Raw genomic sequence first — 17,095 nt, 5'->3', positions numbered from 1 at the left:
AAATCAGCATAAAATATAATATAAAACTTTATCTGTAAATATACATGGCAAACTTGATATAATTGTTATTAATCTTGGCCAATGCTAAATAAATTTATTGACATAGTTATTTTTTATTTTTTATTTTTTTAAATATATTTTATTGATATTTTACAGAGAGGAAGGGAGGGAGATAGAGAGCTAGAAACGTCGATGAGAGAGAAACATTGACCAGCTGCCTCTTGCACACCCCCTACTAGGGATGTGCCCGCAACCAAGGTACATGCCCTTGACTGGAATCGAACCCGGGACCGTTCAGTCCGCAGACAGACGCTCTACCACTGAGCCAAACCGGTTTCGGCTGACATAGTTATTTTTTTAAGATAAACGTGCTACTTCTTTCAAAATTACAATGATTACTTGCTAGACATTTTGTCCAAAGTGCATAGCAGTTTCCTACATGAAAAAAAGTTACAAGTCTGGTCTTCTCAGGGCAATATTTAACTGAATGCTAGCGAGCGCTGAAGACACAACTAATCTTCCTTTAATTATTGTTGTGTTCTTTCTCACTTTGGGAACCCTGTGAGGGGGAAAAAAAATTAAGACTACAATATTTTTACTTACCTTTACGATTCCCTAGCTAATGATGCTATTCATTGTCTGTGTCTTACTTTTTACCTTGAGGGTCACAGTTTGTGGCAATGATCCCTCCAAGAGACACACGAAGCTGTGTCCTAGATCCTCTTTACCTTGGCACCACTTCTTAATGAATTGTATATGTTTCCCTCCCTCCTCCCCAACATATAGAACAGAAATAAAAGCGATCTCCTCCATCACCAACCCAAAAAATGACTTTATAATCATAAAGTCATATGGCCATAAGAGATACCTCATTCTTTGACATGATCATTATCTGCAAGCATGACTTTAAATGCATAATTTCAGAGCCCTAATTTCAATTTTTACTAAATATCTAATTGACTAATACTAGTCACCAGTTTAATAAATTAATAAAATGTCACCAGTTTATCCTAGAAGGTTCACTGGAAAATTAAATAAAAAGTTAAGTGTTCTGTGAATGTTGAATTTAAAAAGAATACTTAAATGAAAGCAACGTTGACCTGATGATAATGTTCTCTAAGCAAAAGATATCATTTTGATGTTCTATGATGCTGAACTTTGGGATCACAGTGTCTCACATTCCCCTATGTTGACCCAAACCCAAATTTATGTTCTGAGGTGGTTTTTCTCAGCCCTCTTCTGTGGGAGGGCTTGTGGTCTTCTGGATACCCGTATTTCTCTGCTGGATTCTGCAGATCTGCCCTAATCATCGCAAATGCTCTCTAGTGAGTTTAACCTTTAACTTTTTGCTGCCCCAAACTCTTTAGTTTTCAGCAGAATAATTGGGAACTTAGACTGTGGGACAAAGCTGTGAGGATAAATCCTGGCTATGCCATTTACTGCTTTGTGTGATATCAGACATACGGGCTTCAGTTTACTAGTATTTGTAAAATGAAAATAATAATAGAACTTGCCTTATAGGTTTATTTTGAGGAAAAGTTTTATAAGCACTCAGAAACACCTTAAAGGTATTGTCAAAATATCTGTTTTGAAAATCATATGCATGGATGATTTTTTGAAGTAGAATGGAACAAACAGAACCAGTAGGGGTGTGTGTGTGTGTGTGTGTGTGTGTGTGTGTGTGTGTGTGTGTGAGAGAGAGAGAGAGAGAGAGAGAGAGAGAGAGAGAGAGAGAGAGAGATATTGATTGATTTTAAGGAATTTAAGAATTGATTCATAGGATTGTGGGGGCAGGGGCAGGCACTGCAGACCTATGGAAGAGTTGATGCTGCAGCTCCAGTCTGAAGGCAGTCTGGAGGAAGAGTTTCTTCTTTGGGAACTTCAGTCTTTTTCTCCTAATGCTTTCAACTGATTTTAGGAGGCCCATATACATGATGGAAGGCAATCTGCTTTACTCAGTCTTACTGATTTAAATGTTAATCTCATCTGAAAGGCCTTCACAATGACATCTAGACTGGCATTTGGCCAAATATCTATATGCTGTGGTCTAGTTGAGATGGAAATTAACCATCACCTTACCCTCTAAGATAGGACATAATGATTATCTTTGTAAAGCTCAGGAAATTAATAAGGAGGCTGTTGATAAAGTAGTTACTGTGTAATGCATCATGAAGATTCATTAGAAGCAATTCTGAGTCTTTTGCTTCCACAGAGGAAATACTGGTTTTTATCTGCAGGACACTCTGAACTGTCTAATTAATTGCAGTTTCTGCATTTGCATTGGTTGCTAGGAAGCTCAGAGCCATTACTTGGTGCAGCTCCAGAGGAGTCCAGGACCTTGAGGCATATATTTGAGATGCTAAATTAGCCTCTCCATCACCCTTTATTATCCTTTCTCAAACTATGTATGTATATATTAGTGCCTCTTCCAGTGTTCCCCATAGAATACTCTTTATTCTTTTCTACATAAATCCATCAGATTGTATTGTTTGTTGGTTTGTATGTCTGCAGGGATACCAAGTCTCTTGAAAATAGGGACCATGTTTTGTTTACTGTTAAATCACCATCTCCTAACAGTATCTTGACTGCAGCTGGCTCTAAATATTTGTTGAATAAAATACATTAATGTATACATTTTATAAATCACTTCAAGTTCACTTCTGAATAAAGCATAACCAAAAATTATCTCCTAGTCCATACATAAAATACTCTATGAATTTTAGGAATGCAATTGTAGATTGAGAGAGAAAAAGAATAGGAATGAAATGTTGACCTTCATTTCCAATCTTTCTGAGTTTTATTTTTTGTTGTGGAACATTGGTTATTAACCCTTTGCACTCCGAACCATTCTGGACATTGGCTACCAGCTACTCGACGCTACTTTGTGGTGGAAACGTGCATTGAATTAACTCAATTCCCCATAATCACTAATAAACTGCAATGTCCCCCCTGAGAGGGGACATCGAGAGATATGCTAGAATTCTGATGTCCCCTGAGAGGGGGCAGCGGAGTGCAAAGGGTTAAAAGTGAGTTAGTGGTTTTGGTGAGGAGGAAAGTGTATTTAGACAGTCCTGAAGAGGCTCTTAGGCTCTTAGATCTTTTACATGGGTGGTTTCTACCAGAAGAATCACTTCCACAATTTTTTATGTAAAGGTAAGAAATGCTAGATGTTTCTGGCTGAGTGTTTTGGGGTGCCTGTATTGTAGTAGATTAAGCTCATGCATTTGTCTTATCAATTTAGCAGGTTTTTAGGTGTCAATATCCTAGTTTACTTATGACCAAGGAAGCCTTTATATTCCCCTCAGCCTGACTACACTTTAAACAGGCTGCTTCTTGACTCTGGTCCCTGACCTCTCTTAGTACATTTATTTTAGAAAGCTTGTAATTGTACATTTTTTATTTGTCTCTTTGAGATATAAGTCCTTTAAAACCCACCCTATCAGTTTTATTTCTTTTTCAAGAACCTGAGTCAATGTTTTTTTTAAATGTAATCACCACGTAAGTTAGTTTTCCTTTCTCTTAGTTTCTGTGGGAGAGTAGGAGCTACCTCCTGTCATAAAGATCTGAGAAAGTTTACATTTCTTTGGAGTAAGGTCAAATAAAAACACAGATGGTTCCCCACACCCCAATTTCAGTTATTAAAACGTTCCAGCTATTTGAGCTCAGACTGAGTCTGGCCTCTCTCCCCTTGTAGTAGCATGAATAAAGTCTTCCCTGCCTGTGTACATTTGCCTAGTATAATTGTTGCTTTGACATCTGGGTGCCATGTCTTTGGACACTGACTCCTATTAATGATGTTTTAAACACAAGTCAAAAGTTCTATTTTTTAGCTTACCGGTGTGGCTCAGAGGTTGGGCCTAGATCTATGAATCGGGAGATCAGGGTTTGATTCCTGGTCAGGATTTGGTGCCTTGGTTATGGGCTCAATCACTAGTAGGGAGTGTGCAGGAGCTGCCGATCAGTGAGATCAGTGATTCTCTTTCATCACTGATCTTTCTAACTCTTTTTTCCCTCTCCCTTCATTGAAATATATATATATATATATATATATATATATATATATATATATACACATACATACACACACACACACACACACATATAAACAAAATATATATGCATTTAAAATATATATAAACAAATATATATATATATATATATATGTTTAAAAGTTTCATTTTTCATATCTTAGCTAGATGTTTCTGAACCAGCATCTCAATACCAACAAGTTGTATGGCATAAAAGTATAAACAGGAGTCCAAACTAAAAGATGATTGATAAACTCAGAATTAAAGAAAATCAGGTGTTCTCATCAAGCTTGTAATATTTACCACTTTCATTTTAGAATTAATTTTGCTTAAAGAGCCATGGCTATGATCTAATATGAGAAAATCCTTTCTTTTAAGCACTGCTGCATGAACATGGGCAAATTTTGAAAAATTCTTCTCATTCCAAAGGACTTAGTTTTTTCCTCTGTGACAATTGAATTTTACCTGAGCCCTATGCCCTTGGAAAATATCAATGGTGAAGAAATGCCTCCACTCTTTTGTGTTCCAGGTTATGACTTCTTATAAAGAACCTCCCTCCCAGTATTACTTAGATAAGACTCTCAGATGAACCTCTTGTTTACTTATGACAAAGTCAGACACAGACCCTCCAGAGTCCTAGTCTTTATCTCAGAAATTACTCACTCAACTGTTTGTCCCCATTAACCAATCTGAACAAAATACATTCTAACCAAACTTTAGTTAGGCATCTTGCTTCCCACAGGCTCCTAAACTGTGACCCACTCTTGAGTTTAAACAAGTTTCAAGCAATTAACCAAGCACTAGAAAGTGGAACAACCTCCCCATCTACCATTCTTCCCAGAATTGGCAGCCACAAAGAAACTTCCCCATATCCAGTCTTTCTAGTTTTGTTGACTCTTTCCTATAAAAGAAAAGCCCCTTTTGCCTGATGTCAGGGATGCTTACAAATTTTGCAGTTGAAGTGGACTATTAGATAGTTTATCTGCCCTTATTACAGTAGTCTTTTCAAGTAAAGTCCTTCTTTATCTAACTCTGAATTTGCTTTCTCACCATTGAAAATGGTTGCTATTTTCATTGGTTGTCAAAATTTCTTCTATCTCTACACTCTGTGGTTCTTGGTTCTTAACTCTTTTCTGATATACTACCCCAGTAACAAATTTAACTACAGAAGCATCTCAGGTGGCAAGATGATTTTGTTATCATGGGAAATTTTGTGTAGATCAACATGCTAGACATATATTTAATTCACATTCTTTGATGAAGTACTACACATTTGTAGAATTGAATTAATTGATTTTGACATAGATAGCTGGGAAACTAAAATTAATAAAGTTTTTCCAAGAAGCTGAGAAGTATTCAGAACTTACCAACTTAAATTTTCTGAAGCAGCAACTTCAAGTTTATTGACTGCAGTTTTTTTTAAAAAAATTGTGGCTGTGTGTTTTTATAGTGTGTCTGAAGCCATTCTGAAATTCACATTGGCTTCTCTTTCATGTCCTATTGCTTATGTGCAGGTAATCTCCAAAATAATGAAATGGTAACATTTTAAGAGTATTTGAAAAGTTAAGGTGAAAATAAAAGCACACAATGAATTATAGAACCAAACCTCTTTATGATCACTTGTTATTCTGGAATACAGTTATACTCACCATTATACTAGCAACATGGCATTCACCTGTTATTTTGGATCACCCATGCTTTTCTGCTACAACCTGCTCCTGCCCCCACCCCCCCAAAGTTGATGTAAAAGTATATTTTCAGTTTTATGCTTCTACTACTTGCCTGAGAAACATCTCCATCAAACTTATCATTATTTGGGGACTTAGTTATCTTGGAGGTATAGGCAGAAACACTATTGTATCATGGCAGTGGCCCTGGAGTAGAAGTCAGAAAACTGGGCTCTAATACTGGGTCTGCCATTTATTTATGGTGGTCTTAAATCTTAAGTAGGTCATTTACCTTCTTCTGAGCCCCCATATCTTTAATGATCCATTTAAAAAAATATTTTATTGATTTTGTACAGAGAGGAAGGGAGAGAGATAGAAACATCGATGAGAGAGAGTCATCGATCAGCTGCCTCTTGCACACCCCCTACTGGGGATATGCCCGCAACCAAGGTATATGACCTTGACTGGAATCGAACCCGGGTCCCTTCAGTCCCCAAGCCGATGCTCTATCCATTGAGCCAAATCGGTTTCAGCTAATGATCCATTTTTAATTTTTATCATTTATATATTTATATTCCCACTCCCCTTACTTTTGGCAACCATTATTAGCTTTTTGTCTATAACTATGGGTCTGTTTGTTTTGTTTATTCACTTTTGTTTCTAAATTCAACATATGTATGAAGCATACAGTATTTGTCTTTCTCTGCCTGATTTATCTTAGTATAATAGCCTCTAGGTCTATGCATGTTGTCTGTCACAAAAGGCAAGATTTCATTCTTTTTATTGCTGAATATTCCGTATATATCACATCTTCTTCTGTGCATTCATCTATTGATGGCCCTATAGTTGTATATTACTAGTAAGGCTGCAATGAACATAGAGGTGCATATATCTTTGAGTTAATATGTTTGTTTTCTTTAGATAACTATCCAGAAGTGGAATTGCTGGATCATATGGCAGATCTATTTTTAATGTATTGAGGAATCTCCATACTGTTTTCCATAGTAGATTCTTTTTTCTCCACATACTTGTCAGCACTTGCCATTTGTTGATTTTTTGATAATAGGCATTCTAACAGGTATCTATCTTTTATTTTTTCTGATGATTAGCACTGTTGAGCATCTTTTCATATGCTCAACAGTGCCATATGTATGTTGGCCATGTGTATGTTGAGCCTCCTTTCTTTAGGATAATTAATTCCTACTTCCCTCTTCCTGGGGACAAAGAGACAATAAAGGGTAATAAAAGCTTATTAATATTTAAGTGATAATACTCATTTCACATATGTATTGTATTTTTAATAAATTGATTTACTTAAAAAAAGAGGTCCTATAGCCCCCTAACATATAAGTAAACACATAATAGTTGTTCAATAAATACTTTTAAATGTGTGACTTGATATGAATGTATGACTGCAAGCAGTACTAAAAAAATTCCACCAATAATTCAGCAAACATTTATTGTGTGAACATTATTGTGCTAGGTCCCTTAAGAGATACAAAAATGGATCAGACATGAATCCTGCCCTCCAAGCTCTTACAATCTTCCAGAGGATATCAGAAATGTGTATAAATAACAAGATAAAAGATTTTAAATGCCCTAAGAAATTACAGAGCAGTGTCATAAGAGTTCACAGAAGTTATTTCTAGCTTGGAAAATCATATAAAACTTCCTGAAGATGAAATAATGAGGTGTACTTTAAAGCATAAGTAAAATTTGGATGTGGAGGAAGGGGAAGAACATCCAGTTAGTTCAAGGGCTAAAGATCCTGGCAGGTCGTAAGTGCAGTGGGCTCTGAGAAAACTGCCCAGGACTGTCTAAGGGTTCAGCTGCAACTCAGCTTTGGTAGGGTATGAAAGTAAGTGCAGTGGAAATTTAGAATAGTGAACTAAAAGAAAACTTCCTTAAAATTATGACTGTTAATACTTAGTGACCTGCATAGTTTTCTTATAGATTAAATAACAGCAAGTACCACTACAACTTAGCATCCTTTTTAGAGTAACCAAAATATTCACCCTGACATTTTTAAGTATGCAAGTTCTGGTTAGTTTTCATATATTAATCTAATATTATGTTACTAGAAGAAAGAAAATTATAAGTGAAGAAGTATAAGATTTTGTTTTATGGTAATGAATTAGTTTTATAAGAACTATTAATCTAAAATATTGAGTTTGTTTTATAAATATAGATTTTTGTTTTCAAACATGTTGATTGTGGGCTTTTCATCAAGATTTAAAATTTTGAAATGGGGAGTGGCATACATAGTTTTCTATAGGTTACTGAGGTGGAACTGAGCATTATGAATCTATATGTAGTAGAGGCCTGGTGCACAAATTTATGCACCAGTGGGGTCCCTAGGTCTGGTCTGTGGGATCAGGCTGAAACTGGCTCTCAGACATCCCCCAAGGGGTCCCAGATTGCGACAAGGTGCAGGCCAGGCTGAGGGACCCCACCAGTGCACAATTGGGACTTGAGAGGTTGGCTAACTAGGGAGGGTCTGCGGAGGGCTCCAGGGCATGTCCAGCCCAACTTGCTTAGTCACAATTTGTCAGATCCCAGCTAGCAAGCTAATCTACCAGTCACAGTGTCTGCCCCCTGGTGGTCAGTGCACATCATAGCAAGCAGTTGAGCGGCCTTAGCATATCGTTAGTACATTAGGCTTTTATATATAGGATAGTATGTATATATAGAGATACATACGTGTATATCTATCTATAGATTTTAAGATAAAGACCTATAGATAGATGACATAGATGGTTAGATTTAGAGAAAGAGAAATATACTAAATATTACTCTTATCAGTAGAAAATATAAATGTAATAGGCATTTAATATTACAATTACATTATAACTAGCATGAAGTTTATTGAAAAATCAGTCTAGTTATGGTATACTCTTTTTTGTACAATTATGTCACTTTAATTTTTAAAAATTTAATTAAAAATATATTTTTAACAACTTTACATTGAGAACATAAGTATCTGAGAGGAGTTCAGCCTGAGCTAGGCTGTTTGTAAGGATCTAACTTGGTGGCACACGTGAGTTAGTTTTGAAGCACCTTTGTCTCCCACCTCGTGGCCTGCAGGGTGTGGTCCCCAAGGTCCTGGGTGGCAGGAGCAGCTCCCTTGGGTTTCTAATGGACCACAGAAAACCATGCCTCTTAGGTTTAACAGCAAGCTAATCTAAAACACTGTAGGAATTTTGAAAACCCCAATCTCCTCTCCGCTCCCTTTACTTCTCTCAGACTAAAAAAGACAATCTCATCATCCATTCCTAAAAACAAACGAACAACCAACCACGGAATTGTTGAATTCCTTCCCTGGCGCTTACTCCAATGCACCGGGGTGGCTAGGACACTAGAGAGGACACTACAGAGGCACTAGTGACTGACTTGCAGTCAGCTCACTTCAGATTCCCCTTCTCAAACCAGAGAGAAATCTACCGAATACTCCTACTGACCCTTTCCTTCTGCTTGAGAAGATACAGATTCCTTAAAACCCTGAATAAGTTCTCATTCTTACATGCTATCAAGAACTGTAGTACAAGTCGTTTCTTTTGTGAAACATGCAGTTACTTATAATAAATATTTTCCCTGTATTATGTTTTATATATTAACTTACTGTTTTCTACTAGTTGTCTTTTTGCTACAGGATATAAGAAAACACACACACACACACACACACACTCTGTATGTGTGTGTATATATGTAAGAGTATGAGGGCAGTAGGTTTCTGACAAGCCCCATCGACATAGTACATTTTTCCAAAAGCTGTTTGAGTAGAAAGCACAGAGGCATTGTACAAACCTACTATTACATTTGAGAAATCATTAGCCCCAAAGGAGTAATAACGGTATGCTATTAAAACCATGAATACATATTCAGTATCTGTATTCAAAAAAAGTTTATAAATATGTAAATTTCCATTCAACAAATCTAAAATAAAATGCACTAAAAAACTGATATGTAGACAAAAGTTTATTTACACCATACAACATTTTAAATATTTTATACACAGCTGCAGCAGAGAAAGCTACTCGGAGCTTTCTAGAGAAAACTGCAATAATAAAGATGTGAAATATATTATTCATATAAAAGTGAGATTATTACTTTATTGCATTTAAAGCAATGAAGAATGTAGCTCAACAAACATTCATTTAATGACAAAAACTTTGCTTTTATATTATAAAGTAAAAAGTGTAGTAATGGCCAAACAGACTGTTATAAACTTTAAAAACTGCATAAATATATACATTGTGCTTCATGGTGAAGTTTTTTGAAAACTAAACCATATGAAGCGGTTACAACATGAGTCGTTGCTTGAGGTTTATCTATAAAGATTACCTTACAAATCCATTCCACGGGTACTTACAACACAGGATGGTCAGAACTGTACACCTGGTCCTCTCTCCGCTAGCCTGGCCAGGGAGAAGTTACCATATGCAAACACCACTGACATTTGGTATGTGAAGGTCCTGACATAGGGTAATCACGCTGTCCAGATAGAAATGTCAGGCTTCCCAAGTCTTAAGTGTCAGTGCAATAAATTTTGTCTTCATCTCAGTCCATTTTGATTCTGTTAAACTTCGGTTTGAAAGTCACCCTCTTGCACATCCAGAGGCAAATTCAGACACTTCTCCCACTCCGCTGGCCTCAGTTCCAAAGCGTCCTTTGCCTCTGTATCTAAGACATTGATTGTGGTGTAATGTTGGTATTCACTGGGGGTTTTGAAAGTGTCCCATGGATTCTTGTTTGGCGCTGGGTTTTCCTGTTGAGGAGAGAGCAGAGAGTCATCTGATAACTAGGATTGCAGCTTGTTGGAGTTTCCAGGAAGACAGCATGTTTGTGACTTTAATCCAGTTTATATGCTACTGAGATAGTTTTAAATTGTGACCAGCTGCAGGAAATGGCTTTGATTTCATTTTTCTTTCATTGAGAATGAAACTTATTTAACTTATCCTAAAATGTTCCAGCAATAAAAGGAAGTGACTAGTGTTATGCAAGGCACAGCAGATGATGTTCTAGGCCAGTGGTCGGCAAACTCATTAGTCAACAGAGCCAAATATCAACAGTACAATGATTGAAATTTCTTTTGAGAGCCAAATTTTTTAAACTTAAACTTCTATTGCCACTTCTTCAAAATAGACTCGCCCAGGCCTTGGTATTTTGCAGAAGAGCCATACTCAAGGGGCTAAAGAGCCGCAGGTGAGCCGTGGTTTGCTGACCACTGTTCTAGGCACCTTGTGTCAGTAGTATGGCTATACATTCAGGTAGGAGTAGTTATCAATTACTTCTAAGATTACATACAAAAATATAAGTACCAGGATTTTTGAAGATATGCAAAGGAGCATATTATGTAATAAGAGTTACCCAAATTGGCCATATTTCATAAAACTGAATCTTTATTAGTATTATTACTTAGTTTTCCTTAAAGAAATTATCCTTTTAGAATATTAAAATGCTGTTATGTATTTCCCACAATTTTTTTTTATATATTTGGGTGGCACAGTAATTTTATAAAAATTATTTTTCTGTTCAAAGAGCACAGCTTTTTAGAAAATATATCCAGCAATATAAGGGTGTTTTTTTTTTTAACCTCTCTTATCAGCTACCATTCCTTTTTATGTTTCATAGTATACAACCTCTTCAATTTAAGTCCTGCCTAATTATGACCACTTAAACCTTCCATGTTGTATGTTATAGATGCTCAATAAATATGAGTAGACACATCAGTTGAGGTTTCTATAGTCTAACATTTTGCTAACTGGAATGGGATAGACTAATCTAAGTAACATGAAAGAACAAGAAGGCAATCATGACAGAGTTCCTTAGTGAAAGTTAAACTAAAAACAACTATAGATGCTGAGTGTGTCCTTTATCTCCCTCCCCACCCCTAAATTCTGGCCTTTTACTAAATATAATCAAATTAGAGAGGGACATAAAACATGCACTTGAATTATTATCTGCATTCCACTCAGTATATTAAAAATCATTCTAAAGAAAAATGACAACCTGTAGAAATACTTATAATAGAAAATAAATTATTTTAAAAACAGATGTTTTCAGCACTTATTAGCCTTCATCATGATGGCAGATAAGAAAAAAATAGCTAATAGCAAAGATTTAATAAAAAGTTCACCTGTAGGAGCTGTGAAAGGGATTAATACTGAATTTTGTCAAATAGTCTGAAGTTTTGTAAGTCACCCCTTTTTCTCCCTCCTTTCTTCCCCCTCCTTCCAACTGATATTTATCAGCTGCTCTGAGCTGGGCATCCTATTAGGCATTAGGGAGAATAAGATGATACATCAAATATGGAAAAGCAGCATGGTACATGCAGGTCCAAATTCTACTTGCTCCATTTCATATGAATGTGACCTTGAGCAATTTACTCAGTTTCTCTGAACCTCAACTTGAACATTTGTAAAATAGAGATAAGCTTTGTATTGTGGATGAAAGGAGTTAGCCAAATTGCCTACTTTGTGGGGTTGCAAAAATGGAAAGTGGAGCCATCTAATATAACATCTAGTATTTAAGAAATGCTCACACTATAATAATCATATTTATTATGAAAACACTTATAGTTAAATGGAAGTATATCTATATCTACGATCCAGAAACTGTGCTGTGGGAGTTCAGAGGAGGGTGGGGAGATGGCTTCTTTTTGTGGAAAGCACATAACCTTTTCTGAGGAGAGTGACATTAGGGCTGGCTAAGAAGGACAGATTTGGTCATGAAGACACATGTGGAGCTGGAGATGGGATGGTTGAACAGTTATGCATACTATGAAGTAAAAATCCAGAGAGCATGGAGATGGGACAACTCTGAGAACAATGAGCAATTTGTTTTAGTTGGATTTAAAAAGAGTAAAATCCAACAAAAAAACAGGCAGAGGTGGATAAGGGCTTTGTATGCCAGGCTAGTAAATGTGTAATTTATGTTGTAGGCTATGGGGAATGGCTAAACATTTGGGGGCAGTACAGTGATCTGAATCATTGGTCATCAATTGAGACCTTCACTGGTGTGAATTATGCCAAATCAAGCCACAGAGTGGATTTATCTCTTAGGCCAGCACTGTGTCTAAACAAGCTTTCTGAGAAGCTAGTTTAATAGGAAGTTCAATCTTAAAAGAATTTTTGGTATATGAAGTGTGAGTTTGCTTTGAAACTAGGAGTTTTATTATGTTTGGAACAGGTATGATTTTCCTTTTATATTTTGAAGATCAAGCACCATGGATACATGAACTAAAATGGCCAATTTTAAACTTTCTCAGAATGTCTAGATTCTAATTTCAAAGAGTATTATTGCCAGTACATGAGTGATGAACTTTCTAAGAAGTTCTATTAGTGGGTAATAAATTAAGGTTGGCTTTCATGTTCGTTTCCTCTGGCATCCCAGCTGCAGTGTGGTCCTCACCATTGTTCACAAATGTGTAGACAACCTTTAGGTGAGAGGCCCTGTGCTGCTTTAGTGCTGAAGAGTTACTGCAATCTGAGAAGGACAGGATCTGCAGGGAGGGAGGAGGTCTGGTAGTCAAGGGAAGGTGCCTACAAACTACTGATCTGCCTGTATGGTTGAGTGTGACAAGAGTGGAGCCTACACTCATATGAAAAGTTGTAACATTTTCAGTGGTTCAAGTGAATGAATGATAAACTGTGGAACAGTCCAAAGAGGTCATTGAATTTGACAGAACTACAGGGCCAGGGCAGGCTTCAATGGAGGCCTGAATCTTATAAGATTCAATCAGAGTTAGTATAACTTGTTGAATTTTTGCAGCTGTTTATTTATTTACTTTTTAACTAAAGTACAGAACAGAAGATGCAGTCAAAATGCAACATGGGTAAAAAAGGCCTAATTGATTATATACTCAATATAAGCCAATATTCATGGAAGCTTCCAAAAATGCTAATTTGGTCTTAGGGTGGTATAAATAGAAATAGAATGTTAGCTGTACACAAGAATTCAGAGCGACCCCAAGCACAGCAGAGCTGTGTTTCCCATAACTCATGGGTCCAAGGACAGGCTAGCTGTCACTTGCGGTTAAGCCCCTTCTACCAATATTAGAGACAAAGTGAGAAGGGATATGTTTGTTCTATATTCTAAAAGTAAAAATTTGGAGAGGTTCCTTGGTAGAAAAGAGATCTTGATGGAGACTAGTTTGGGGTAGACATCCAAAGTAAAAGAGTTCTTTTAACAACACCTTTTTATTTGTAGTGTGATTTAAATTTTGTCCAGCCTGGAAACAGGGAAAGGAACTAAATGGTCTCTTGCTTTGCCTTTGATTTCCAAAATTCTACATAATTACCATAATTTGCAAAGCTAGGCAGGTGTTGTGAGGTAGTAGCCACCCCCCCCCCCAAAAAAAAAAAAACAAAAAACAAAAAACAAACCCTAGACATTATCAAGATTTTTGTTTTGAAAATGTCTTTCTCTACCCAATTGTGCAGTTTTTCATTAGCAATATGCCACTATGAATTATATAACTAAATTAATGATAATGGACCCACTCACATACATGCTCACTATTAACCAAAACTGAATGAGAAACGTTTTTGTACTCTGAGGTTATTTAGGACAATAGTTAAGCTGCAATGACAATGCTATCCTCCCTATTCCTACCTCCCAGATGATAAATATTTATAAATCTTTTTTTAGAAAAGATATGCTACTATAGAAATGTGGTTTAATTAGTAGACTGTTTTGGTTGTCAGGAAAACTGAGATACAGATATTTGTGTCATTAATGATTTAATAGCCAGAGCATTCCACAAGGGGAAATTACAATCATATTATAGCAGCTAGCCAGCTGTATCTGTTGCATAACTCTTTCAAATTTATAAGCATAACCCTCTCCTTTTAGTTTAAACAAATAAAATATCTTCAATTTATTTCAATGTTAGCTTTCAATATTCCAAAATGAGTAGCTAATGCGTTTGGGTCTAATCTCAATAATGCAATTCTCATTTGTCTGCTAACTAAAAATTGGCAGCTTAATATTTGAGATGAGAGAGGCCACTCATTACATTGAAGTATCTACTACATGTCTAGCTTTGTGATGGCAATCTTACATAATGCACGGTTCCTCCTATAAGGAGGAAAATAGGTAGATATATTCCTAAACTATTTACAGAACAGAGCCAAACTGTATAGTATTTCTTATACCCATCATCTAATAAACAAAGATTGAACTATTATAGACATGCAGTAAATCAAGAATAGCACTTTATTGATAACTTACCATGACCAGGACTATACTAGTACTGAGAGGAACATAAGAAAAACATAAAGATAGATAAATTACTATTCTTCAAAGGTTAATGTTACTGATTGGAAAGCTGGGACTAAGACTCATGACACATATACATGTGTGTGTCACTAAAAGTTTGAGGTGATCAAACACCATGTACCTTAGAACGATAGAGACTCAAAATCCCAGATGATGGGAGAAGGTCTATCCATAGACTGCAAAGGTTCAGGAAAAGGAACACCATAGTTGGAGTGAAGAGTAGTGTCAAGCAGCAATCCCAGCCCTCTTTCTTACAGCTGAGTCTTAGCTTCTGACCCTCACAAGTGCCCTACCTGCTTTGGAAAATGCTGTGAGGCATTAAGGAAACACATATTATCATTTTCTAAGCCCAATTTAAGAGAAAATGGAACATTAGGGACCTGAGCCATGCAACTCGCTCAGGATCAGATAGTTCCTAGTGAGCTTCTTACTAGTAAACTGATATCTAGACTCACAGATAATTAGGCAGGTTTTGTAGAGCTCTGACTGTGCCATGCATGTACAATAGTAACCACAAATTAACATTTTATTTGATGAGGTCAGATGTTAGGATTGTAGTAGTGGGAATGAATGAGAAGAGAATGGTCGTATCAGCAGTCAAAGGCCTCAGTGTTGATGTGTATCCCAAATCTCCTGGAAATAAAACTGACCACTCTGATTTCAGGTAACATTTTATTACCTTAAAATGCCGGTCTTCAGGAAAAAAAATGGAAAAATTTATTTGTATATTAATTTTTAACTCTGATAAAAATGCCAGATGAAGCTAAAATATTTTTGATATATAATTAATTTCAATTAAAACCTATAAATGAGAGCATCTGAAAGATGAATAAAAATGCTTCAAGATTCTGTCATTCCTAATTTGCCTCTTAGCACATTCCAAAGTACATTTTGGGGGGGATTATTTTTTCTACAGATCCAAATCTTGTTCCCAATACAAATAGGATCTCCTGGAGGGCAGGGATAATAGCTAATGGGGCACATTATTAGCATGGCATCAAGTACAGATGAAGCAAACCATACTCACCATACTGCTTGTATTTGGTATATCCCGAAATCTGTCCAAAGTTTGAAATTTCTGATTTAGTTCCTGAAACAGTTCCATATGCCTCTTCCTTGTATGCATGACCTTCTGCAAAAGACAACAGGATGGTTCTCATTTCTAATTTGATTAATGCATTAGAAAAAAAAATAGATTTGCCTTAATAAGGGAAATTAAGTTTGGCAGGCACCAGGAGGTCCCAAAAGGTACTATAGATGCAAATGAGTTCCACCAAATCCTTGTCTTCTAGTCAGCACTTACTGAATATAAAAATGTGGCTTTTTCTACTTACAAGATTATCAAAAAATAGGTTTCTCTTGTGGGTGCATTAAAAATGTAGCAGTCATTCCTGTGCAGGATTTTCATCATTTAGAGTTAAAACTGTTTTACAAAAATTGTTACATTGTAAAAAAGCACAACAAAACTTGGACTTGTAAAGCACCAGAGTCTCTCAATGTTTGCTATGGGAAATGTTACTTTTTAATGTTTTATTTCTATAAACACTAAAATCCTAGCTGACTGCACTAAAGGGGGAACAGAATCCCAGGCCCTGCCATTTAAGACTGACTCAAAGCACTGAAGTGTCTGAAAAAAATAGGTAACATCTAAAACCTTACACTTTCCATGTGAATACTGATAGAGCTTCACACAAAGAAAATCTGACCCATAGGTTTCATAAATTTATTCATGAGATGGTACTGAATCTTAACAATTAGGATTCCGAGCATAAATTGTATGGTTGAAGAGTTCCTAAAATCACAGACTCAAATATATATTGATACTCTTCATCTCTGGTTGTAGCCTTTTCTCCCAACTTCACATTAACTGAACAAATAGTCATAAATAAAAATGATCTTGGGTTCAGTAACATGGGCTGAATCTTCTATCACAGAGCATTTAAAAGAGCACACATAAAGAAGAGTAAAATAAGAAATTTCCTATATTTAAAAGTATTATTTTAAAGGAGAAAATACCTTTCTCAATTTTGATTTTTACAAGTTAAAAAAAAATTGTATTTTTTTGATTCTCTAAGTTGTGTCTTCATGTTTGTGCAAGATTTTATAGTATTTTTAAGTATG

The 17,095-nt window shown here is 36.1% G+C and overlaps 1 protein-coding gene across 7 annotated transcripts in view; it reads right to left on the bottom strand.

Moving 5' to 3' along the window:
• Window positions 1–9,655: 9,655 nt before the first annotated feature.
• ADGRB3 (adhesion G protein-coupled receptor B3) overlaps window positions 9,656–17,095 on the bottom strand; it is a 687,259-nt gene continuing 679,819 nt past the window's right edge. For 6 of the 7 annotated variants that reach the window (XM_084890389.1, XM_084890392.1, XM_084890393.1 and 3 more), the window contains 2 exons: window positions 16,002–16,106; window positions 9,656–10,460 (listed from right to left, as the gene is read on the bottom strand). In XM_084890389.1, the coding sequence (XP_084746515.1) occupies window positions 10,272–10,460; window positions 16,002–16,106 (294 nt within the window). In that variant the 3' untranslated portion in view covers window positions 9,656–10,271. The remainder of the gene's footprint in view (window positions 10,461–16,001; window positions 16,107–17,095) is intronic. The other variant, XM_084890391.1, reaches the window with a different exon arrangement.

Source organism: Pipistrellus hanaki (genome assembly GCF_964339955.1).
Source record: "Pipistrellus hanaki genome assembly, chromosome: 7".
Lineage (NCBI taxonomy): Eukaryota > Metazoa > Chordata > Mammalia > Chiroptera > Vespertilionidae > Pipistrellus > Pipistrellus hanaki.
Note: the sequence above shows the minus strand (reverse complement) of the source record. Positions and strands in the feature narration are given on the sequence as shown.